Raw genomic sequence first — 26,410 nt, 5'->3', positions numbered from 1 at the left:
TTTAGAAACACACAACAGGGACTGCAACCACTTGCCAATGAGAGGCTGATGAACGAGCAGCACAGCTTCCCTTAACAGACGCTGGTCAGCACAGGCTGCAACCATGAAATTAATGAACTGTCAATCCAACATCATAAATAGAAAAATCTGCAAGGACCCAACTACATGGTCAAAAAATGAACTATTTCTCTAACTTATCATCAGTGATGAGAAGAGCACAGCTAGCATTTTATTTAAATATAGCCTTTTAAATTAATTTTTGTACCTGTCCACTAGCTTTTAGTGCTGTCTGTGTCTCTCTGCTCCTCCTTAGTTCCTAGCTTCTCATCATTTAGAAAAGACTATGATCTTTATTGGGTCCAGTGGATAACCTCACACCTCACTATCAATGTCCCTTTGCAACATTCTACTCCCATCTACACTATTTACTGGCTTGAAGTCTTTGAGCTGGAGTGCAAGTTAGAGACACTCCGACACATAAGGGAGAGGGAGGTAGAGAAGGAGGGCCTGCAGATACTGGTCCTAACCAACAGATATGAGGTACTTGATAACTGAGAGGATAAGGATGAAGCTGCAGGGAGGATGCCCAGAATGCTAACCATGGCACCGTGGAGCATGAGGCAGTCAAAGTAGCGGGGGGGGGGGGGGGGCAAGGATCAGAATAGAAAGGTTGTAGTCATAGGGGATTCTATAATCAGGGGTACTGATGGCATCCTCTACAGTCGCGACTAAGAGTCCAGAAGGGTGTGTTGCCTACCTGGTGCAAGGGTAAAGGACATCTCGGAGCAACTGGTGAGGAATGTGGAAAGGGAGGGGGGGAGGAAAAGAGGATCCAGTTGTCGTGGTCCATGTTGGCATCAATGACATAAGGAAGAACAAGGAGGAGGTCTTGCTAAAGGAATATCAAGCTAGGAACTAAATTGAAAACCATGACCTCAGGTGGTAATCTCAGGATTACTACTCGAGCCACATGCTAATTGGCATATGGTGAATGGTGGAAAGAGTGGTGTGGGAAGGAGGGACTCCATTTCCTGGGCACTGGCACCAGTACTGGGACAGGAAGGAACCGTACCGCTGGGATGGGTTACACTTTTACTGGAATGGGACCAGAGTCCTAGTGGAAAGGATAAATAGGGTGGTGTATAGGACTTTAAACTAGCAAGATGGGGGAGGGATCTGGTAGCAATAACCAAAGCTTAAAGATAAAAGAAATAAGAGATGAGTGTAAAGGTCAGACCAGAGTAAGGAATCAACAAAAATGATGAAGAAACAAGTACAGAAGTACAAATACAGATAAAGCAGAAGTATAAAAGGACTGTTAAAAATAAAGAAAAGGAACAACTATTAAAGATGAATTAAACCGCTGTACAACAATGTACACAGCGTCCAAAATAAAACTGAGCAACAGGAGGCAACAATCTGTAGCAAGGAACCAGGTGTAGTAGGCACAACTGAAACATGGCTACATAAAGAACAGGACTGGCAGCTAAATATTGCAGGCTATAACATAATCAGAAAGGATAGGGAAGGAAGGGGGGAGTGGAGTAGCTGTACTAATTAGAGATAACATTATGGCAGTGGAAAAAAGGGACGTAACTCAAAGAAGAATAGAAACAGAATCTGTATGGAGTGAAATAAAAGATAAGGGATCGATCACGCTTATAGGGCTAAACTACAGTCCAGCTAAAAGTGGTAAGGAGGTGGATGAAGAAATACGTAAGCAAATATGTGAATTGAGTAAAGGACATAGAATAATAATCATGGGAGATTTTAACTATCCCAAATAAACTGCAAAGAAGAGGTAGGGAAAGGGGAACAGGGAATTAAGTTTTTACATTGTGTGCAGGACTCCTTTCTCACCCAGTATGCAAAAAGCCCAACTATAGACCACTGCTGGGTCAAGTAATGGGAAATGAACCAGAACAAATAAGAGAAGGGGAACATATAGGCAATAGCAATCATAACATAAAAAGGTTTAAGATAAAGATTGAGAAGGACATAAGACAGACAAAAATCAAAGTAATAAATTAGAAAAATGCTGATTTTCAGAGGATGAGAATGGAACTAGGAAAATAAACTGGAAAAATAGAACAGCAGTGGGAAACATTTAAAATGGTGATCAAGAGAGTCCAGGAGAAATATATCCCGCTAAAAAGCAAGAACAAATTAGCCAGTAATACACCACGATGAATAAAGAAATAAGGGCAAAATTGAAACTAAAGAAAAAAGCATACATTAAGTACATACGCAACAAAGGAGAGGATGACAAAAGGGAATACGAAAAAGTTAGGAAAGAAGTTAAAAAACAATTAGGCAGGCAAAGAGAAACTAGAAAATTAAATTATCAAGGAATATAAAAATAGTAAAGTGTTCTATAGTCACATAAATAACATAAGAAAAATCAGAATAGGGATAGGGCCACGAAGGGATACACAGGATAAACTCACAGGTAATGACAGCAAAATAGCAGAAATATTAAATAATGACTTTGCCTCAGTATTTACCAGGGAGACTAACATGATGGGCATGACTTTATAACTTTTTTGATCTCTTCTTCTAAAGACATTTAAGATAGAATGGGGTAGATCATTGATAAACTAATCAAACTTAGAAAGGATAAAACCCCTGGTCTGGATGGATTGCATCCGTGCATATTAAAGGAAATTAGGGAGAGATAGCAGAGGCACTATTACATATATATAACAAATCATTAGAAAAGGGAATAGTGCCAGAGGACTGGTGGACAGCTAATGTGATTCCTATATTTAAAAAGGGAGATAGAACAAGTCCAGGGAACTATAGACCAATTAGCTTAACATCGGTAATAGGAAAGATAATGGAATCCTTACTCAAAGATGTAATAGAAAAACATCTAGAAACCCAAAATATAATGAAGAATAGTCAGCAAGGATTCCAAAAGGGGTAGTCATGTTTGACCAACCTCACTGAATTCGTTGAAGAAGTAACAGAAAGAGTAGACAAGGGTAATATATTTGGATTTTCAAAAGGCCTTTGATAAGGTACCACATGGTAGGCGCTCCTTACTTAGGTCAGAACATGTGGTGTCAGGAGACAAGTAGCAGAATGGATAGCAAGCTGGCTACAAAACAAAAAAGAGTAGGGGTTAAAGGTAGTTGCTCAGTCTGGCAAAACGTGGGAAGTGGTGTTCCACAAGGATCGGTGCTGGGCCTATTATTGTTCATATTTACATAAATAATTTGGACTCGGAAATCGGAAGTACATTTCGAAATTTGCAGATGACACCAAATTGGGGGCTATTAGTTAATACCGAGGAGGATTGCGACAAAATATACAAAGACATTAATAAACTTGCAGAATGGGCGTGTAATTGGCAAATGAATTTCAATATCGATAAGTGTGAGGTGTTACATTTTGGTAGGAAGAATAAGGGAGCCACATATTGCTTGGATAATAAGTCTAAATGGGGTAGAGGAGCATAGGAATCAGGGGGTACAGGTACACAAATCACTAAAAGTAATGATGCAGGTTAATAAAGCTATTAAAAAGACAAACCAAGCACTGGGGTTCATTCTAGAGGAACAGAATTGAAAAACAGAGAAGTTATGTTAAACTTGTATAGAACCTTGGTTAGAACACACTTGGAGTACTGTGAATAGTTCTGGTCTCCGTATTACAAAAAGGATATAGAGGCATTGGAGAAGGTGCAAAAAAGATTTACTAGGATGATACCAGAACTGAGAGGTTATACTTATCAGGAAAGATTGAACAGACTGGGGCTCTCTTCTCTAGAAAAGAGAAAACTGAGGGGTGACCTCAGAGGTCTTTAAGATTATGAAAGGATTTGATAGGGTGGACGTAGAGAAGATGTTTCCACTTGCAGGGGAGACCAGAACTAGGGGCCATAATATAGGATAGTCACTAATAAATCAAACAGGGAATTCAGGAGAAACTGCTATACCCAGAGAGTGGTGAGAATACGGCACTCACGACCACAAGGAGTAGTTGAAGCGACTAGCATAGATGCATTTAAGGAGAAGCTAGATAAACACATGGGAGAAAGGAATAGAAGGATATGCTGATCAAGTTAGATGAAGTAGGGAGGGAGAAGATTCGTGTGGAGCATATTGGGCCGAATGGCCTGTTTCTGTGCTGTACGTTCTTTGAAATTCTATGCAATTTACTGTGTCACCTAACTTAGCGTCATCAGTAAACTTGGATATATGGCTCTCTATTCCTTCATCTAAGTCATTTATAAATATAGTGAAAAGCTAGGTTCTTTAGTCATGATTACATTTTACAAATCCATGCTGGCTCTCTCTCATCAGTTCATATTTGTCCAAATGCTCAGTTACTCTGTCCCTAATAACAGATTTTAGTAACTTCCCCACAACAGACGTAGGACTAATAGGTCTATAAATTTCCTAGTTTATCTCTCCTACCCTTCTTAAATAATGGAGTGACATTGGGAATTTTCCAATCCAAGCGGACAATTCCTGAATCGAGAGAGTTTTGGAAGATCGTGTGGGGCATAAACACTGGCATAGACCAGTTGGGCCAAATGACCTGTTTCTGTGATGTAAATTCTATGTAGTCATGACTAGAGAATCTACAATTTTCTCACTTACTTCTTTTAATACCCTGGGGTGGAAACCAAGAGGTCGTGGAGATTTGTCTATCTTTAGTCTCATTATTTTCTCCATTACAATTTTTTTTTAAACTTACATTAAATCTAGTAAGTTCCTCCCCTTGATTTGTTTTTAGTTTTCCTCGTATCTCTGATACTTTATCCTCATCCTTTACTGTGAAGACCGATAAAAATAAGTATTTATCAAGTCTGCCATTTCCTGATTTTCAATAACAATATCACCTGTGTCTGTCTTTAAGGGTCCCACACTATTCTTAGCCATCCTCTTTCTCTTAATATAATTGTAAAAACCTCTAATGTTCCCTCAAGTTTTTTCTCATATTCCCTTTTTGCAGTTCTTACTACTTTGTGTGTATCCCTTTGCTATTCTTTATATCTCTCCCAGTCCATTGGATCTCTACTGTTCTTAGCATTCGTATAAGTAACATGCTCTCCATCCTTCAGATCCTTACCATAGGTTTTTCAAACTCTGTTTCTGAAGAGGTTGGTGACAAAGGGCTGACAGGACTCAATGATGGTGAACTCTCCACACTGGAAATGTAGTCTGGATCAGGAACATAGAGAATCTGTAGAAGAGAGAGTAAAAGAAAGAGAAACAACTAATTACAAACCTCATTGTTTAATGTATACTATCCAGAAATTTTAAGTGAACAACTAAGAATTCACTGTAATGGACTATTTACAATCAATACTCACAAATAATCAAAAAACTGACCTTCGTCTTTGACTTAATCATTTTATTATAATACTATTTAAAGCTCGGTAAAGCGCGGGAGAAGCGGCCGAGCGGAGCACAAACCCGGGAGAAGCGGCCGAGCGGAGCACAAAGCCCGGGAGAAGCGGCCGAGCGGAGCACACAGCCCGGGAGAAGCGGCCGAGCGGAGCACACAGCCCGGGAGAAGCGGCCGAGCGGAGCACACAGCCCGGGAGAAGCGGCCGAGCGGAGCACACAGCCCGGGAGAAGCGGCCGAGCGGAGCGCGCAGCCCGGGAGAAGCGGCCGAGCGGAGCGCGCAGCCCGGGAGAAGCGGCCGAGCGGAGCACAAAGCGCGGGAGAAGCGGCCAAGCGGAGCGCGCAGCCCGGGAGAAGCGGCCGAGTCCGGAGCACAAAGCCCGGGAGAAGCGGCCGAGCGGAGAACAAAGCGCGGGAGAAGCGGCCGAGCGGAGCACAAAGCGCGGGAGAAGCGGCCGAGCGGAGCACACAGCCCGGGAGAAGCGGCCGAGCGGAGCACGCAGCCCGGGAGAAGCGGCCGAGCGGAGCACACAGCCCGGGAGAAGCGGCCGAGCGGAGCACAAAGCCCGGGAGAAGCGGCCGAGCGGAGCACACAGCCCGGGAGAAGCGGCCGAGCGGAGCACGCAGCCCGGGAGAAGCGGCCGAGCGGAGCACACAGCCCGGGAGAAGCGGCCGAGCGGAGCACACAACCCGGGAGAAGCGGCCGAGCGGAGCACAAAGCCCGGGAGAAGCGGCCGAGCGGAGCACACAGCCCGGGAGAAGCGGCCGAGCGGAGCACAAAGCCCGGGAGAAGCGGCCGAGCGGAGCACACAGCCCGGGAGAAGCGGCCGAGCGGAGCACAAACCCGGGAGAAGCGGCCGAGCGGAGCACAAACCCGGGAGAAGCGGCCGAGTCCGGAGCACAAAGCCCGGGAGAAGCGGCCGAGCGGAGAACAAAGCGCGGGAGAAGCGGCCGAGCGGAGCACAAAGCGCGGGAGAAGCGGCCGAGCGGAGCACACAGCCCGGGAGAAGCGGCCGAGCGGAGCACGCAGCCCGGGAGAAGCGGCCGAGCGGAGCACACAGCCCGGGAGAAGCGGCCGAGCGGAGCACAAAGCCCGGGAGAAGCGGCCGAGCGGAGCACACAGCCCGGGAGAAGCGGCCGAGCGGAGCACGCAGCCCGGGAGAAGCGGCCGAGCGGAGCACACAGCCCGGGAGAAGCGGCCGAGCGGAGCACACAACCCGGGAGAAGCGGCCGAGCGGAGCACAAAGCCCGGGAGAAGCGGCCGAGCGGAGCACACAGCCCGGGAGAAGCGGCCGAGCGGAGCACAAAGCCCGGGAGAAGCGGCCGAGCGGAGCACACAGCCCGGGAGAAGCGGCTGAGCGGAGCACACAGCCCGGGAGAAGCGGCCGAGCGGAGCACACAGCCCGGGAGAAGCGGCCGAGCGGAGCACGCAGCCCGGGAGAAGCGGCCGAGCGGAGCACAAACCCGGGAGAAGCGGCTGAGCGGAGCACGCAGCCCGGGAGAAGCGGCCGAGCGGAGCACGCAGCCCGGGAGAAGCGGCCGAGCGGAGCACGCAGCCCGGGAGAAGCGGCCGAGCGGAGCACGCAGCCCGGGAGAAGCGGCCGAGCGGAGCACAAACCCGGGAGAAGCGGCCGAGCGGAGCACAAACCCGGGAGAAGCGGCCGAGCGGAGCACGCAGCCCGGGAGAAGCGGCCGAGCGGAGCACAAACCCGGGAGAAGCGGCCGAGTCCGGAGCACAAAGCCCGGGAGAAGCGGCCGAGCGGAGCACAAAGCCCGGGAGAAGCGGCCGAGCGGAGCACAAAGCCCGGGAGAAGCGGCCGAGCGGAGCACAAAGCCCGGGAGAAGCGGCCGAGCGGAGCACACAGCCCGGGAGAAGCGGCCGAGCGGAGCACACAGCCCGGGAGAAGCGGCCGAGCGGAGCACACAGCCCGGGAGAAGCGGCCGAGCGGAGCACACAGCCCGGGAGAAGCGGCCGAGCGGAGCACACAGCCCGGGAGAAGCGGCCGAGCGGAGCACACAGCCCGGGAGAAGCGGCCGAGCGGAGCACACAGCCCGGGAGAAGCGGCCGAGCGGAGCACAAACCCGGGAGAAGCGGCCGAGCGGAGCACAAAGCCCGGGAGAAGCGGCCGAGCGGAGCACACAGCCCGGGAGAAGCGGCCGAGCGGAGCACACAGCCCGGGAGAAGCGGCCGAGCGGAGCACACAGCCCGGGAGAAGCGGCCGAGCGGAGCACACAGCCCGGGAGAAGCGGCCGAGCGGAGCACACAGCCCGGGAGAAGCGGCCGAGCGGAGCACGCAGCCCGGGAGAAGCGGCCGAGCGGAGCACAAACCCGGGAGAAGCGGCCGAGCGGAGCACGCAGCCCGGGAGAAGCGGCCGAGCGGAGCACGCAGCCCGGGAGAAGCGGCCGAGCGGAGCACGCAGCCCGGGAGAAGCGGCCGAGCGGAGCACGCAGCCCGGGAGAAGCGGCCGAGCGGAGCACGCAGCCCGGGAGAAGCGGCCGAGCGGAGCACGCAGCCCGGGAGAAGCGGCCGAGCGGAGCACGCAGCCCGGGAGAAGCGGCCGAGCGGAGCACACAGCCCGGGAGAAGCGGCCGAGCGGAGCACAAACCCGGGAGAAGCAGCCGAGCGGAGCACGCAGCCCGGGAGAAGCGGCCGAGCGGAGCACAAACCCGGGAGAAGCGGCCGAGCGGAGCACACAGCCCGGGAGAAGCGGCCGAGCGGAGCACAAACCCGGGAGAAGCGGCCGAGTCCGGAGCACAAAGCCCGGGAGAAGCGGCCGAGCGGAGCACAAAGCCCGGGAGAAGCGGCCGAGCGGAGCACAAAGCCCGGGAGAAGCGGCCGAGCGGAGCACACAGCCCGGGAGAAGCGGCCGAGCGGAGCACACAGCCCGGGAGAAGCGGCCGAGCGGAGCACACAGCCCGGGAGAAGCGGCCGAGCGGAGCACACAGCCCGGGAGAAGCGGCCGAGCGGAGCACACAGCCCGGGAGAAGCGGCCGAGCGGAGCACACAGCCCGGGAGAAGCGGCCGAGCGGAGCACAAAGCCCGGGAGAAGCGGCCGAGCGGAGCACAAAGCCCGGGAGAAGCGGCCGAGCGGAGCACACAGCCCGGGAGAAGCGGCCGAGCGGAGCACGCAGCCCGGGAGAAGCGGCCGAGCGGAGCACACAGCCCGGGAGAAGCGGCCGAGCGGAGCACACAGCCCGGGAGAAGCGGCCGAGCGGAGCACACAGCCCGGGAGAAGCGGCCGAGCGGAGCACAAAGGGAGTGGCGCAAGGAATCAAAAAAAATCAAGAGTCAAAAAAAGTGACATCACAAGACAAGGAGGAACGCTGAGGGTGGGTCAGTAAGTATCTAGTTTATTGGTTAGTGTTTTTAGTGGTTATTGTTCTTAGTGGTTAGTGTCTTTAATGGTTGGTTAGTGTTTTTAGGGGTTTGTGCTTTAGTGTTAGATAAACTGTAAATTGCCTTAAAGCTCAACAAACAGTTTAAATAAGTGTTAGCTAAACACGGCAGGACAGCTGGGGCCTGTCGCCTACACATCCTGTGCCATGTGGGGACTCCAGAGCACTTTGTGCGTCTTGGAAAACCACATGTGCAGGAAGTGCTGCCAACTGCTCGCACTCGAGCTCAGAATTTCTCAGCTTGAGGGGCGGCTGGCGTCACTGCAGATCATACGGGAAGTTGAGAGATTCGTGGGGAGCACATTTCAGGAGATGGTCACCGGCTGCTCCAGAGAGTTCAGGAGGAGAGAGAGTGGGTGACCACCAGTCGGACTAGGAGGAACAGGCAGGCAACTGCAGGAAGGCTGAGGGGTGACCCGATAGAAGTCTTTAAGATTATGAAAGGGTTTGATGTGGTAGATGTAGAGAAGATGTTTCCACTTTTGGGGGAGACCAAAACTAGGGGCCATAGATAAGATAGTCACTAATAAATCCAATAGGGAATTCGGGAGAAACTTCTTTACCCAGAGTGTGGAACTCACTACCACAAGGAGTAGATGAGGTGAATAGCATTGATGCATTTAAGGAGAAGCTCGGTGAGCACATGAGGGAGAAAGGAATAGAAGGATATGCTGATGGGGTTAGATGAAGTAGGGAGGGAGAAGGCTCGTGAGGAGCATAAACGCCGGCATAGGTCTGTTGGGCCGAATGGCCTGTTTCTGTGCTGTACATTCTATGTAATGTATGTGCAGTTGCTCTGGTGCTGTTATGATGTAATCAATGTAAACGGGCACTCACCAGCACCAGGAACCTCAAGTGGTGTTACAGGAGTTTTTCAAGAAGTTGTACAGTATCTGTGACACTGCTTGCCGGGGACCACAGGCAGCAGTGTAAGGCATTATTTACCTCTACTTGTGAAGCAAACCATCACCCAAGAAAGTTTCAACTTGGCTCAGTCAGTAGCACTCTCACCCTGAATCAGAGGTTGCGTGTTAAAGCCCTATCATTAAAAGCTAGTGGACAGGTACAAAAAATAATTTAAAAGGCTAATGGAATGTTGGCCTTTATCTTAAGGAGGTTAGAATATAAAGCGGTGGAAGTTATATTACAGCTGTACAGAGCTCTGGTTAGACCCCATCTGGAGTACTGCATTCAGTTCTGGACACTGCACCTCAGAATGGCTATATTGGCCTTAGAGAGGATGGAGCGCGATTCACCAGAATGATAACAGGCTTAAAAGGGTTAAATTATGAGGACAGGTTGCATAAACTAGGCTTGTCTTCCCTTGAATATGGAATATTAAGGGGCTAATTGAGGTGTTTAAGATGATTAAACAAGTTGATAGGATAGATAGAGAGAAACTATTTCCTCTGGTGGGAGAGTCTAGAAGGGGGCATAACCTTAAAATTAGAGCTAGGCCATTCAGGGGTCATGACAGGAAGCACTTCTTCACACAAAGGGTAGTGGAAATCTGGAACTCTCTTCCCCCAAAAAGCTGTTGAGGCTGGGGGTCAATTGAAAATTTCAAAACTGAGATTGATAGATATTTGTTGGGTAAAGGTATTAAGGGTTATGGAACAAAGGCGGGTAGATGGAGTTAAGATACAGATCAGCCATGATCTAAATGAATGGTGGAACAGCCTCGAGGGGCTGAATGGGCTACTCCTGTTCCCATGTTGTACTCCAGGACTTGAGCTTGTAAATTAGGATGACACTTCAGTGCAGTACTGAAGAAGGAGTGCTGTATTACAAAAGTTGTCCACCAGTTGCTGCCAGTTCAGGTGCACTTTTAAAGGTCCCATGGCAACCTTCAAAAAGCAGAACCAAGTTTACCTAGTGTCCTGGCCAACATTTCTCCCTCAACCCTACTCATTGCTTGTGGGATCTTGCCACTGCATTTGCTTACATAATACAAATTAGTTTAAGATGTGGCTTAAGCATAAGACACTGTATAAATGCAATTTTATATTTCATTTAACCAGTTTTTAAAAAAAGATATAATTATATTACACAGCTAGCCATGATATACATTATATATTACTATGCAGCAAAACAATATTTGTACATGGTAGTAAAAAGGAAGAGAGCCCAATACCTGGCCTGGAACAACAGCTCTGGCGAACAACTTATTCAGCTGCACTAGTTCGTTAGGTGTAGTGTCAAACTTGAGCGCGATGCTATTCAAAGAGTCCCTTGATTCAACCTGTCAGAGAAACCAAATCTGTTAAGGTCAAATGATCAGTCGTTGATATATTTCAAAGTAACAGCAGACACGTCAGCATGTAATAGATTACATTTTTTAATTTTACTGTTTTTAACCCCTTCTCTGTTCCCTCAAGCATAGAAACGTACCTCCTGATTTTTGTTTTGAAATAATAGGATGTGAACAAAATGTTTTATTACTTTTGGAAGTGAAGCACCCGATGGAAGGGACTATATCACAACCTTTTCCAAGACCACAGGAATAACTTTTTTGTTTGATAACTCACTGAGCTCACTCAGGGGTAGAACAGGAACAATTACATGAATTAACCACCATTTTCAGAACGTTTTAACAAAAAAAAATTCTCCTAGAATATTTTAAAGTAATAAAAACATTCCATCCACAGCCTATTTGTATCCAGCCTGTGTTTCTTCCAGTACAAGATCAGGCCTGAATTTGCACTTCTGTCCAAATATTCAGAATATGCCTCAATATTTGTAAAAAGTTTGAAATATTGTGCAAAATTACAGCATAAGTAACTTGATGTGGCGTACAAGTTATTTTAATCTTTATACGAGGCCAATAGACCAGTTGGCAGCTTACAGCAGGGCTGCTTTGTGCCTCACTCCCAACCAATAGATTCTGAAGTAGCAAATGGTAAGAATGCACATACACTACTGATCATACTATGCAGATTTCTGCATACAGATTTACTGACTTACTAACTGCTGCTATTAACTAGGGAGTAACTGAAGTCAAAGTTATCAGAACTGAGTAAGAAGAGGTGAGGCTATACTGGTTTATTGCTACCAAGAGAACATAAGAACATAAGAAATAGGAGCAGGAGTAGGCCATCCGGCCCCTAGAGCCTGCTCTGCCATTCAATAAGATCAGGCTGATCTTCTACCTCAACGCCATTTTCCTGCACTATCCCCATATCTCTTAATGCCTTTAATATCTAGAAATCTATCGATCTCTGTTTTGAATGTACTCAATCACTGAGCCTCCACAGCCCTCTGGGGTAGAGAATTCCAAAGATTCACCACCCTTTGAGTGAAGAAATTTCTCCTCATCTCAGTCCTAAATGGCCTACCCCTTATTCTGAGACTGTGACCCCTGGTTCTAGACTCCCCAGCCAGGGGAAATGTCCTCCTTGCATCTACCTTGTCGAGCCCTATAAGAATTGTGTATGTTTCAATGAGATCACCTCTCATTCTTCTAAACTCTAGAGAATACAGACCTAGTCCACTCAATCTCTCCTCATATGACAAACCCGCCATCCCAGTATTTTCAGTCGGGTGAACCTTTGTTGCACTCCCTCTATGGCAAGTATATCCTTTCTTAGGTAAGGAGACCAAAATTGTACACAATACTCCAGGTGCGGTCTCACCAAGGCCCTATATAATTGCAGGAAGACATCTTTATTCTTGTACTCAAATCCTCTTGTAATAAAGGCCAACACACCATTTGCCTTCCTAATTGCTTGCTGCACCTACATGTTAGCTTTCAGTGACTCATGTACATGGACACCCAGGTCCCTTTGAACTTCAACATTTCCCAATCTCTCACCATGTAAAAAATATTCTGCATTTCTGTTTTTCCGACCAAAGTGGATAATTTCACATTTTTCCACATTATATTCCATCAGCCATGTTCTTGCCCACTCACTTAGCCTGTCTCGATCCCCTTGATGCCTCTTTGCATCCTCTCACAACTCACATTCCCACCTAGTTTTGTGTCATCAGCAATCTTGGAAATATTACATTTGGTCCCCTCATCCAAAGCATTGATATAGATTGTGAATAGCTGGGGCCCAAGCACCGATCCCTGCGGTACCCCATTAGTGACAGTCTGCCAACCTGAAAAAGACCCATTTATTCCTACTCTCTGTTTTCTGTCCGTTAACCAATTCTCAATCCATGCCAGTATATTACCCCCAATTCTATGTGCTCTAACTTTGTTCACCAATCTCCTGTGTGGGACCTTTTCGAAAGCCTTCTGAAAATCCAAATACACCACATCCACTGGTTCCCCCATATCTATTCTACTAGTTACATCCTCAAATAACTTCAATAATGCTTATTGAGGACAATTTTACAACACCAAGTTATAGTCCAACGATTTTATTTTTAATCCCACAAGCTTTCGGGGGCTTTCCCCTTCCACACTGCCTGAGGAAGGGGAAAGCCCCAGAAAGCTTGTGGGATTAAAAATAAAATCGTTGGACTATAACTTGGTGTTGTAAAATTGTTTACAATTGTTAACCCCAGTCCATCACCGGCATCTCCACATCATGGCTTATTGAGGAGTGGAAGCAGAAGGCTTATTGAGGAGTGGAAGCATTTCACTAAGCCCCAGAGAGGTAAATGCATATGGAAGGAGTAGATTATGCAAACTCAAGCATTAACAGGAAGGCAGATACTGCTACTGCCAAGATTTATAATGGAACACATGGACTTAAATGGAAAACATCCAGCAGTGGTCGAAGAGCTGAACTGGAACTGTAAACATTTCGCTGCATCAGTGCGCCACATAAATAAAAGGGAGGCTGACAGTGCTGATGCTCAGCCTCAGTCACATTTGGTACACACTTATCCAAGCAGAGCATGTCAAAGATATCCAGGGAAGAGCATGATTACTTCAAGGCTGACTTCAGAGTCCTGAAATTAGAAGTGGGAGTGGAATGAGTTCATAAGTTTAAAAATCTAAGAGCCAACAGTACTGGGAGGTAATGACCATTTAGGCTGCATTTATATTGTAGCAACCAGTCAACCTGGAGGTGGAATGTTGTAGGAGGCCACGGACAAGGTGGAAGTGGGATGGACAATTAAAATAGCATGCGACTGGACGCTCAGGATCACGCTTGCGGACTGAAATCCACAATTGATCAGCAAAGCGATCACCCAATCTACAAAAATCACCCAAAATTGGTCTCCCCAGTGTAGAGACAACCACATCGTGAGCAGTGAATACAGTGTACAAAGTTGGAAGGAGTATAAGTAAATCGTCGTTTCATCCAGAAGGAGTGTTTGAGGCCTTGGAGTGGGGGCAGGGAGGAGGTGAAAGGGCAGGTGTTGCATCTCCTGTGCTTGCATGGCAAAGTACTGGGGGAAGGGGAGCAGGAAGAGTGGACCAGAGTGTCATGGAGGGAAAAGCAAAGTTGATGAAAATTTCAAGTTCAGGGCGAGAGCAGGAAGCAGCACCAACAGAGTCATCAATGTACCAGAAAAAGAGGACCCCTGAAAAGACCCATATGGGTTCCCATAGCGACACCTTCTATTTGGAGGAACTGAGTAGAGTTAAAGGAAAAATTGTTCAATGTGAGAACAAGTTTGGCCAGGCGGAGGAGGGTGGTGGTGGTGGAAGGGGACTGGTTGGGCCGTTGTTCAAGGAAGAAGTGGAAGGCCCGCAGGCCGACCTGGTGCAGAATGGAGGTGTAGAGGGACTGGATGTCCATCGTGAAAAGGAGATGTTTGGGGCCGGGGAACTGGAAACTGTTAAAGTGGTGGAGGACGTCGGAAAAGTCACAGATTTGGTCAGAAGAGACTAGACATGGGGAGAAAAAAAAATGTTGAGATCACAAGAAATAAGTTCCGTGGGGCAGGAACAGGCTGAAACGATGGGTCTACCAAGACAGACCTGTTTGTGGATCTTGGGAAACAGATAGAAGCAGGCTGTGCAAGGTTAAGAAACTACAAGATTGGAGGCTGTGTTGAGGGGGGGGGGGAAAAGGATCTGCAGAGGAGATAATGTCAGAGACGGTCTGGGAAACTATGGCTTGATGTTCAGTGGCGGGATCATGGGTTCTGGTAGGGGGGAGATATCAGAGTTAGCGTTCAGCCTCCGCAAGGTAGGGGTCTTTTGCTAAACGACAACAGTGCCTCCCTTGTCAGCAGGTTTAATGACTGTATCAGGGTTGGACCTGAGAGTACGGAGTGCTGCAAGTTCAGAGGGAGATAGATAAGGGCGAGTGAGGACAGTAGAGAAATTGAGACGGCCGATGTCATGCTGGCAGTTCTCAATGAAAAGATCAAGTGAGTGTAAGACGCCAGAGGGAGGGGTCCAGGTGGAAATCGAATTCTGAAGACAACTTCTTGGCTAAAGAAGCGAGCATGGAGGTGAAGGCGGCAGTAGAAGAGCTCAAAACTACAGCACAAAAACAGGCCATTCGGCCCAGCTGGTCTATACTGGTGTTTATGCTTCACAAGAGCCTCCTCCCTCCCTACTCAAGCTAACCCTATCAGGATACCCTTCTATTCCTTTCTCCTCCATGTGCTTATCTATCTTCCCGTTAAATGCATCTATACTTTTTGCCTCAACTGTTCCTTGTGGTAGCGCGTTCCACATTCTTGCCACTCTTCCCTATTGGACCTGTCAGCGACTTTATTTTTGATCTCTAATTTTGGACTCTCCACAGGTGGTAACATTTTCTCTCCATTGACCCTATCATTATCTTAAAGACCTCTATGAGGTCACTCTTCAGCCTTCTCTTTTCTGGAGAAAAGAGCCCCAGCCTGTTCAGCCTTTCCTGATAAGGATAACCTCTCAGTTCTGGTATCATCCTTGTGAATCTTTTTTACACTCTCTCCAATACCTGTAAATCCTTTCTGTAATTTGGAGACCAGAACTGTGCACAGAACTCCAAGTGTGGTCAAGCCAAAGTTATATATAAGTTTAACATAACTTCTTTGCTTTTCAATTCTATCCATCTAGAAATGAACCCTAGTGCTTGATTTGACTTTTTTATGGCCTTATTAACCTGCATCGCTACTTTAATGATTTGTGTATCTGTACCTCTAGGTCCCTTTGCTCCTCTATCCCGTTTAGACTCTTATTATCCAAGCAGTATGTGGCTTTCTTATTCTACCTACCAAAATGCACCACCTCACACTTAACTATACTGAAAATCATTTGCTAAGTACGTGCCCATTCTGCAAGTTTATTAATGTCCTCTGCATTTTGACGCATTCAACTGCACCCCCCAATTTGGTGTCGTCTGCAAATTTTGAAATTGTACTTCCGATTCCCAAGTCCAAATCATTGATGTAAACTGTGAACAACAGTGGTCCCAGCACCGATCCCTGGGGAACACCACTTTTCACCTTTTGCCAGTCTGAGTAATTACCCTTAACCCCTACGCTCCATTTTCTAGCCCACTTGCTATCCATTCTGCTACCTGTCCCCTGACTTCATGTGCTCTGACCTTAGCCATGAGTCTACAGTGCGTTATCTTATCAAAAGCCTTTTGAAAATCCAAATATATTACATCTACTGCATTACCCTTGTCTACTCTTTCTGTTACTTCTTCAAAAGAATTCAATAAGGTTGGTCAAGCATGACTTTCCCTTCTGAAATCCGTACTGACTATTCCTTATTATGCTTTCGTTCTCTAGATGTCTTTTTGTTACATCTTTTGAGTAAAGATTCCATTGTGATTCCTACCACCGACATTAAGCTAACTGGTCTATAGGTCCCTGGACTTATTCCTATATTTATAAAGGAAGGTAGAACAACATTAGCTGCCGCTAGTCCTCTGGCATTTTTCCCTTTTCTAGTGAATTATTATATATATGTAATAGTACCGTTGCTATCTCTTGCCTAAACTCTTTTAATATTAGTCTTCTGCTCCGTTAGTTTGATTAATTTATCAGTTATCTCCCCCCCTTTTTGTCTTAAATGTTTTAATATCTTTTTCGACCTCTTCTTCTAACGTCCTGCCCACCTTGTCAGTCTCCCTGGTAAATACTGAGGCAAAGTAACTATTCAATATTTCTGCCATTTCGCTGTCATTACCTGTGAGTTGATCTTGTGAATCCCTTAGTGGCCCTCTCCCTATCCTGATTTCTCTTTTGTTATTTATGTGTCTGTAGAATACTTTACTATTTCTTTTCATGTTCCTTTTTTATATTCCTCTTTGCTTTTGTAATTGTTTTTTTGACTTCTTTCCTAACTACTTTGTATTCTCTTTTGTCATCCTCTCCTTTATTGTCTATGTACTTAGTGTATGCCTCTTTCTTTAGTTTCAATTGTACCCTTATCTCTTTATTCATCCATTGTGATTCATTATCGGCTGGTTTGTTCTTGCTTTTTAGAGGAATGTATTTCTCCTGAACTCTAATGACGCTGAGAAGTGATCGTTCGGGGTCAGAGAGCAGAAGGTCAGAGGCAATAGTGAAAACACGACAAAGGGTGAGATTGGAAGGAAGGAAGGAAGGATGGGGGTCAGAAGAAACTGAAGAGGAAGAAGGAATAGGAGAGGCGTTATTGAATCATTCTTTGTTCCAGTCCTTCTCAGGTCTCCTCTCCAACCTCTTTTTCCAGATACCGAAGACTCTGTCGCCATGGGCCTGGAGTCAGACCGGGTAAGGACGGCAGGTTTCTTTCCCCAAAAGGATATTAATGAACCACATGGGTTTTTATGATAATCTGGTAGTTTCATGGCCACCATTACTGATACTATCTTTTTATTCTATATTTTATCTAATTAACTGAAGTTAAATTCTCCAGCTGCCGTGGCGGGATTTGAACTCATGACTCCGGATTATTAGACCAGGCCTCTGGATTACTACCTTTCTCGCCTCTCCTTTAAAGTCCTTGTTCTCTGCTGCCCACCCACATACCCATGCCAAGTTTCTCACCAAGATATCTTCACTGTTTTCTTCCCTCAGCACCGAGAGATTTCTTATCCTTGGTGATTTCAACCTTCATCTCAACTCATCATGCCCTCTCTCCTGTGAGTTCACTGTCCTCCTATCCGCCCTTCACCTCTCCCTCCATAAAAACTCCCCTGCCCATATTCATGGTCAACCCTTCGACCTTTCCATCTCACATGGCCTCTCTACTGCCATCGTGTCAATCACTTCCTTGTATCCCTCCCAACCCCACTTCCTTCTGCGGTCACCCCTGGAAAAAACTCTCCCCAAGTCACTTACAACGTAACTTTCAAATTCCCAAATGTCCAGCCTTTGGCCCTCCATTCACCAAAACATTTTTGCAGCTACCGATCTGCTCAATCACACCCTCGCCTCCACCCAAGGATCCCCCTACCCAAGCCCTGAACTCGCATCTTTCTCTAGTTTCTCTCCTATATCCCCTCATGCCGTCTCTGAGCTCATCTTGTTTACAAGACCCACCCCTCCTGCTCCCTCAACTCTATTCCCACCAAATTGTTGGTCACCCAATTTCGCGTCCTGGCCACCATGTTAGCTGATATTAATAATGGTTCCCTCTCCTCAGTACTAACTCCTCTTCAAATCTGCTGTCATCACCCCCCTCTTCAAAAAACCCACTCTCGACCCCTCTGTCCTTGCAAACTACCGCCCCATCTTCAACCTTCCTTTCCTCTCCAAATTCCTTGAGCGTGTTGTCGCCTCCCAAATCCGTGCCCATCTTTCCCGCAACTCAATGTTTGAATCCCTCCAATCAGGTTTCCGCCACTACCACAGCACTGATGCTTATCAAAGTCACAAACGACATCCTATGTGACTGTGACCGTGGCAAACTATCCCTCCTCATTCTTCTCAACCTGTCTGCAGCCTTTGACACGACTGACCACACCATCCTCCTCCAACGCCTCTCCTCTATTGTCCAGCTGGGTGGGACTGCCCTCACCTGGTTCCATTCCCATCTATCTAGTCGTAGCCAGAGAATCACCTGCAATGGCTTCTCTTCCCGCTCTCGCACCGTTACCTCTGGAGTCCCCCAAGGGTCTATCCTTGGCCCCCTCCTACTTCTCATCTACATGCTGCTCCTCAGCAACATCTTCCGAAAACACGACGCCAGGTTCCACATGGGTGCTCATAACACCCAGCTCTATCTCACCACCAACTCCCTCGACCCCTCCACTGCCTCTGATTTGTCACGCTGCTTGTTCGACTGGATGAGCAGAAATTTCCTCCAATTAAATATTGGGGAAGACCGAAGCCATTGTCTTCTGTCCCCGCCAAAAACTCTGCTCCCTAGCCACCGACTCCATCCCTCTCCTTGGCCACTGTCCTGAACCAGACCGTTCGCAACCTTGGCGTCCGATTTGACCCAGAGATGAGTTTCCGCCCACATATCCACTCAATCACCAAGACCGGCTATTGCACCTTCGTAACATTGCCTGTCTCCGCCCCTGCGTCAGCTCATGTGCTGCTGAAACCCTCATCCATACCTTGGATTATCTCTAGCCTCGACTATTCCAATGCTCCCCTGGCCGGCCCCCCATCTTCCACCATTCTTAAACTTGAACTCATCCAAAACTCTGCTGCCCGTATCCTAATTTGCACCGTGTCCCGTTCACCCATCACCCCTGTTCTCATTGACCTATATTGACTCCCAGTCAGTCAAGGCCTCGATTTTAAAATTCTCATCCTTGCTTTCAAATCCCTCCATGGCCTCGCCCCTCCCTATCTCTCTAACCTCCTCCAGCCCTACAACCCTCCGAGATCTCTGCGCTCCTCCAATTCTGGCCTCTTGCCCGCATTCTCAATTTTCATCACTCCACCATTGGCGGCCGTGCCTTCAACTGCCTGGGACCTATGCTCTGGAATTCCCTCCCTGCAACTCTCTACCTCTCTCTCCTCCTTAAAACCTACCGCTTTAACCACCTGTCCTAATATCTCCTTATGTGGCCTGGTGTCAAATTTCATTTTATAAATCACTCCTGTGAAGTGCCTTGAGATGTTTACCTTGTTAAAAGGCGCTATATAAATGCAATGATGTTGATCTTGTTGCCTACCAGTGGAAACCAAAATGTAAAGGCAGTTAAAGCGGCCACAGCAACCTATCCCCACCGATCCTACTGCTTTCCCATGGATTGCAATTTTAACCTGCTCTTTTGAGTAGGCAAGTGAGACACTCGCTGGAAGGCAGCGTGGTCCCTCGTTAAAAATGCAGATACGGTTCCGATGATATAACCGGAGCCCGGATGTAATTTTAATCTAAGGCCTGCGCGTCCATGCCGTCGTGGCTTCCTCACTAAGCCATCCTGGTGGCATGAAGAACCAGGACCAGAAAGGTTAGTTCATTTTTTTTTCCTATTTCCTTGTGGGTCAGGAAGATTAGACTCCTCTGGGTTCCAACAAGGGAACATTTGGCCTCTCCTGCCTTGGGCTTCCCTCCCCTTTCCCCGTTGAAGTTGCTCTCCTGCACCCTCTCTGAACCATTTACCTGATTGCCTGGGACATTCCTTCGGGTCCTCAGCAACTGCTGCCACCTTAAATCTCACCCCCGCCCGCCAGCCTGATGGGGCCTATGCAGACGAGATCCAGGGCCTCACACTGCGGAGGGCCGCAGCCCCCATCCACACGACTCCGACCAGGAGTTTAAATCGGCCCTTTTGATTGTGAATGTTCATCAAAATTTAGGAAAGGCCCAGCAACCATCTCAATTCTATACAAGAAATGAAGTGGCCTCCACTGATTTAAGAAATAAGCAATGCACCCAGGCAGAAGCATCGCACTCTAAGAAGTACAGTCAAAAATTAACAGTACAAATCCGTCGACACTACCACTTAGAGCAATCCACAATAATTGCGTAAAATCAGAGTGGCAGCAAATGCTTGAAGCTCACAGACTATAGAGAGACTGATTATTGCTGCTGGCTTAATAAGTTCAATAGGAGCTCAATGTCACAATAAAAATAATTAGAAAAACCTTAGCTAATTGATATGTAGACCCAGTCCTAACCATTGTGTGTAAAACTTGCAATAACGCATCCAGCTTTAGGTTATATAAATGCTAAATTTATATAGGCTATAAAATGCTGAGACCCACATTCTGGAACCAGGTCGACAAACATTGATTTAATGCTGCACTGTAGAGGTATTGCACCTGTAGGTGATGTTGTGAATGCAATGTTACATAACTGATTGAGTATAATGGGCAGCACATAATGTTACGTGACAACTCCTGACATAACCAGAAGAATTCCCAATGTAACCTGTCCATGGATAAATTGTGATCCTGGACTCCTCAGGTAATTTGGTGGTGGGGGGGGGGGGGGCGGGGAGGTGTACTGGACTAGGGCCAATTGCTATCTCTATAGGTGGGTGGGGAGGTAGTGCTAAGCTTCTTCTGGCTAAGAGACTGAAAGAGGTATGAGTTATTTTTGATTTCAGCTCAATGGGTGGGGAGGGATTGTGCCATGTCTTTTTGCTCAGTGGGGGTGTGAAAGGGACCTTGATTTCTAGGGAGGTAGAGAGGTAGGGAGGTAGAGAGGTAGGGAGGTTAAGCCATTTGCTTTGTCTGCCCAAGGTCTTCCAGTTTCTTACCTTGGTTCGTAGAGTAGGGCAGATGGTTAATGCTCCAGTTTGAGTGCTTCCATTCCTTTGTTATCGATGATTCATCTCTCCTGTTCATGCTTGGGAATTAAATTTATGCCAAAATTCTCTGTTTGGGGTTGGGGGTGGGTGGGGGGGGGATGTAGAGATGGATTCAATGTCTGCTCAGCGGGGTGGGGGATTTGGGGATAGCTGCAATCTCTACTCAATAAAGTGGAGGAGATGCTCTGAGAGGGTATTCTTTACTAAATGGCGTGCGTTCTTTAGAAAGGGGCTGTGAACTCTGTTCTTCACGGGTGGTGGCCTCATTGTGTGATCAGTACGGCGGAGACGGGAACGTAGGGACGAATGGAACGAGTAGGCCAGTCAGCCCTTCAAGCCTGTTTTGCCATTCAATTAGATCATGGCTGATCTGTATCTTACTTCCAATTACCCTTAATACTCTTGCCTAAAAAAAATCTATCAATCTCAGTTTTGAAATTTTCAATTGACCCCCAGCCTCAGCAGCTTTTTGGGGAGAGGTATGTGCAAGCAAAGAGAACCAAGTATCTAAACAGAAGCATGATGGGGAAGCATTTGCCGACTCAAATCATTGAAGCAAAGCTTGGGTTCCAATTTGAGTTGGGATTCACTTTTCTTAACCAACTAAGAGGAAAATTGGCCCTATCCCAGTGCCACCTCACCTTTCCCCATCCACTATTGTCCTCTTTCCCTGCTCCTTGTAGGTTTCCTATGACAAACACCACACTGCAACCAAGAGGGCAGGCAGTCAGTCAACCTATCCCCATAACTGTCAAATCCACCTTGTAAGCAGCCGCTAAAAAATCAAGCTAGGTAGTCCCCCACTGGCTTAGCGAGGTTGCACAGTCCAGGGAGGTCCCAGATCTGTACTAATTGGCTGATTTTAGCCAGAACAGTGTTGGGCACAAAGTTGGTCTCAGTGTCCAAATTAAGGTGAAAAATTAGTCACCATTCCTGCTCCCAATTGATATGTGTTGATCGCTGCTTGAGCTTGCATATGTGCATGTTGGGTGTGGACAAGATTAGACTAAACTGCAAAAGCTCCATACTGTCCCAGCAGATGAGGCAACATCGTCAGGAGAGAGGGGAGGAAAGAACTAAAGATTCCAGTCATTCCCCGTACTGGCCAGGAACTCGCTACATGGGTAATCCACACATACATTCTGCAGCACAGCTCAGCATTAGCCTCGGCTCCCATTAACACTGAATTTTTCATTTATCAGTCAAAGGTCATTCGTTAAAGCACCATCCTCTAAGTACATGGCAGTTTCTGAAATCCTAATAACGTCCAACGGGACATGTCACAGCAGCGTATTGCACTACATGCTGTACAGTACTATTTTTAACCACACCACCAACTTCAGGAAAACTTGCTAAATAATTCACTTCAGGCAAAGTACTTTCATTTCACAGCTAGAAAAGAAAATAGCTCTCCATTGACAATTAAAGACTACAGTGGCACCTGGGAGAAGACACCAAGTAAATTTTAAACAGCTCAATTCCTTTCCCCCACTCATTTGCATTACATTCATGATGGCCAACAATTTATTTCACAATTAATTATTCTTAGAGGGTGAAATTCAACTTTGGCTGGGGCGCAGAACAGGTGGTGTAATTGGCCGCCAGTAATACAGCCCTCCCGATATTCCTTTCCATTGAAGTCAATGAGCAACTGGTCCGATATCACCCGTTTTGCGCCCCCACCGAAGTTCAATTTCACCCCTTTAGTTAACTGAGTTTCAATGGAAAAATAGGCCAAACACTGCATTACAATCTTGGCCTCGGTATCTTCTGCCTAGTCGGTATTCGCCAGTATTTGAGCACAGGTTTGGGATTTGAAGTTTTGCCCTCATCCCCAGCATTGGGGAAAAAATGCTTCAGTATAAATTCTTCTTTTTAGTGCACTGATAATGAAAAATTCCTGTCTGTGCTAGTTTATTAAAATCATTAATCCATTTATTTTAAATAGGTTGAAGACTTTGTTAAAATAGTCCACTGCAATTTTTTTTATTTGTTCATGGGATGTGGGCGTCGCTGGCAAGGCCAGCATTTATTGCCCATCCCTAATTGCCCTCGAGAAGGTGGTGGTGAGCCGCCTCCTTGAACTGCTGCAGTCCGTGCGGTGACGGTTCTCCCACAGTGCTGTTAGGAAGGGAGTTCCAGGATTTTGACCCAGCGACGATGAAGGAACAGCGATATATTTCCAAGTCGGGATGATGTGTGACTTGGAGGGGAACGTGCAGGTGGTGTTGTATTCACGTGCCTGCTGCTTTTGTCCTTCCAGGTGGTAGAGGTCGCGGGTTTGGGAGGTGCTGTCGAAGAAGCCTTGGCGAGTTGCTGCAGTGCATCCTGTGGATGGTACACACTGCAGCCACTGTGCGCCAGTGGTGAAGGGAGTGAATGTTTAGGGTGGTGGATGGGGTGCCAATCAAGCGGGCTGCTTTGTCCTGGATGGTGTCGAGCTTCTTGAGTGTTGTTGGAGCTGCACTCATCCAGGCAAGTGGAGAGTATTCCATCACACTCCTGACTTGTGCCTTGTAGATGGTGGAAAGGCTTTGGGGAGTCAGGAGGTGAGTCACTCGCCGCAGAATACCCAGCCTCTGACCTGCTCCTGTAGCTGTACTGGAACAGCTTGGCTAGAGGCGCAGCTAGTTCTGGAGCACAAGACTTCAGCACTACAGCCGGGATGTTGTCGGGGCCCATAGCCTTTGCTGTATCCAGTGCACTCAGCCGTTTCTTGATATCATGTGGAGTGAATCGAATTGGCTGAAGACTGGCTTCTGTGATGGTGGGGATATCGGGAGGAGGCCGAGATGGATCATCCACTCGGCACTTCTGGCTGAAGATGGTTGCAAACGCTTCAGCCTTGTCTTTTGCACTCACGTGCTGGACTCTGCCATCATTGAGGATGGGGATGTTTGCAGAGCCTCCTCCTCCCGTTAGTTGTTTAATTGTCCACCACCATTCACAACTGGATGTGGCAGGACTGCAGAGCTTTGATCTGATCCGTTGGTTGTGGAATCGCTTAGCTCTGTCTATAGCATGTTGCTTCCGCTGCTTAGCATGCATGTAGTCCTGAGTTGTAGCTTCACCAGGTTGGCACCTCATTTTTAAGTACGCCTGGTGCTGCTCCTGGCATGCTCTTCTACACTCCTCATTGAACCAGGGTTGATCCCCTGGCTTGTTGGTAATGGTAGAGTGAGGAATATGCCGGGCCATGAGGTTACAGATTGTGCTGGAATACAGTTCTGCTGCTGCTGATGGCCCACAGCGCCTCATGGATGCCCAGTTTTGAGCTGCTAGATCTGTTCTGAATCTATCCCATTTAGCACGGTGATAGTGCCACACAACACGTTCGATGGTGTCCTCAGTGCAAAGACGGGACTTTGTCTCTACGAGGACTGTGCGGTGGTCACTCCGACAATACTGTCATGGACAGATGCATTTGCGACAGGTAGATTGGTGAGGACGAGGTCAAGTAAGATTTTCCCTCGTGTTGGTTCTCTCACCACCTGCCGCAGGCCCAGTCTAGCAGCTATATCCTTCAGGACTCGGCCAGCTCGGTCAGTAGTGGTGCTACCGAGCCACTCTTGGTGATGGACATTGAAGTCCCCCACCCAGAGTACATTCTGAGCCCTTGCTACCCTCAGTGCTTCCTCCAAATGGTGCTCAACATGGAGGAGGACTGATTCATCAGCTGAGGGAGGGCAGTCGGTGGTAATCAGCAGGAGGTTTCCTTGCCCATGTTTGACTTGACGCCATGAGATTTCATGGGGTCCAGAGTCAATGATGAGGACTCCCAGGGCCACTCCCTCCTGACTGTATATCACTGTACCGCCACCTCTGGTGGGTCTGTCCTGCCCGTGGGACAGGACATACCCAGAGATGGTGATGGAAGAGTCTGGGACGTAGGCTGAAAGGTATGATTCTGAGAGTATGGCTATGTCAGGCTGTTGCTTGACTAGGCTGTGGGACAGCTCTCCCAATTTTGGCACAAGTCCCCGATGTTAGCGAGGAGGACTTTGCAGGGTCGACTTGGCTTGGTTTTCCTGTCGTGTCTGGTGCCTAGTGGTCCAATGCTGGGTGGTCCGTCCAGTTTTATTCTTGTTGTGACTTTTTTTTAAGCCAGGTTTTACAATTTGACAAAGTGTTCATCAGTGCACTAAAATACGACACAGAAGAATTTCAACCCTCCCGTAAAGAACAATGTTAGCCCTTAACATTGCAGCAATTGGAGGGAATTCACGGTTTCCCGAGATGGTGCTTATGGAAGTTTTCAGCTCATGGACAATGGCAAAAAATACTAATATTACAGTGAAAGTACTACTCAAGCATCAAGAATAGCATCATCACTGCAATATTAACATTAAAATTATTAAAATAAACATTGAAATCTCAATTAAATGTTTTAAGAGTACAAATTCTGATAGCCCCGCCATCCTTTCCTCCCATTCTCTCTTCTTTCCCCTTTACCCATTTTTTGGAACAACCGTCTCAATCTTTTCTACACTTTCTACTTCTCCTTTTGCCCGCTAGAACGGAGAAGCAACACATTTTGATGTTTTTACACTGGATATTTTCATGGATTCAGCGTCACCTGTCACTCCCATAAGCAGACCTCATGTTGCCTTCAATCTGGAGTGTACCATTTTCTTCCCAATACTTAGGCAAGTGATATCATAACCCAGACATCGTAACATTGAACCCATAACTGTGAATATGTGTCGTCATGTGAATTATCCTCCAAAAGCAGACAGGGTAAACACTCTTACCAAATCCAAACACAGGCTTCAAACCACTCACAAGATAAATGAATGAACAGTGCACAGAGATGTACATTGCCTTACACTCCTCAGTGTATACAGCGATATAGACGCAACTCAAATTCTCTCTAAGCACGTACCTTTAAACAGAAGACCATTTACTTTTTGTTTCAAAAATATACCTTATTCATAAATTTTTTAAAAAAGGTACATACAGTACGATTGCAATATCACAGTTCAAACACCACAATACTGGTCATACAATTTGCAACGGTACATACAGCACGATTCAAATATCACAATACAAACAATACAGTTACACATCATACATGGTGCACACAGTTCGTGGCTCTCTAGAGTGCCTC

The 26,410-nt window shown here is 47.3% G+C and overlaps 1 protein-coding gene across 2 annotated transcripts in view; it reads right to left on the bottom strand.

Moving 5' to 3' along the window:
* Positions 1-26,410, bottom strand: part of oxr1a (oxidation resistance 1a) — a 701,118-nt gene that overhangs the window by 200,623 nt on the left and 474,085 nt on the right. For both annotated transcript variants that reach the window (XM_067981541.1, XM_067981543.1), the window contains exons 5-6: positions 10,890-10,997; positions 5,080-5,193 (exon numbers count right to left, since the gene is read on the bottom strand). In XM_067981541.1, the coding sequence (XP_067837642.1) occupies positions 5,080-5,193; positions 10,890-10,997 (222 nt within the window). The remainder of the gene's footprint in view (positions 1-5,079; positions 5,194-10,889; positions 10,998-26,410) is intronic.

The sequence above is a fragment of the Heptranchias perlo genome, chromosome 3 (assembly GCF_035084215.1).
Source record: "Heptranchias perlo isolate sHepPer1 chromosome 3, sHepPer1.hap1, whole genome shotgun sequence".
NCBI lineage: Eukaryota > Metazoa > Chordata > Chondrichthyes > Hexanchiformes > Hexanchidae > Heptranchias > Heptranchias perlo.
Note: the sequence above shows the minus strand (reverse complement) of the source record. Positions and strands in the feature narration are given on the sequence as shown.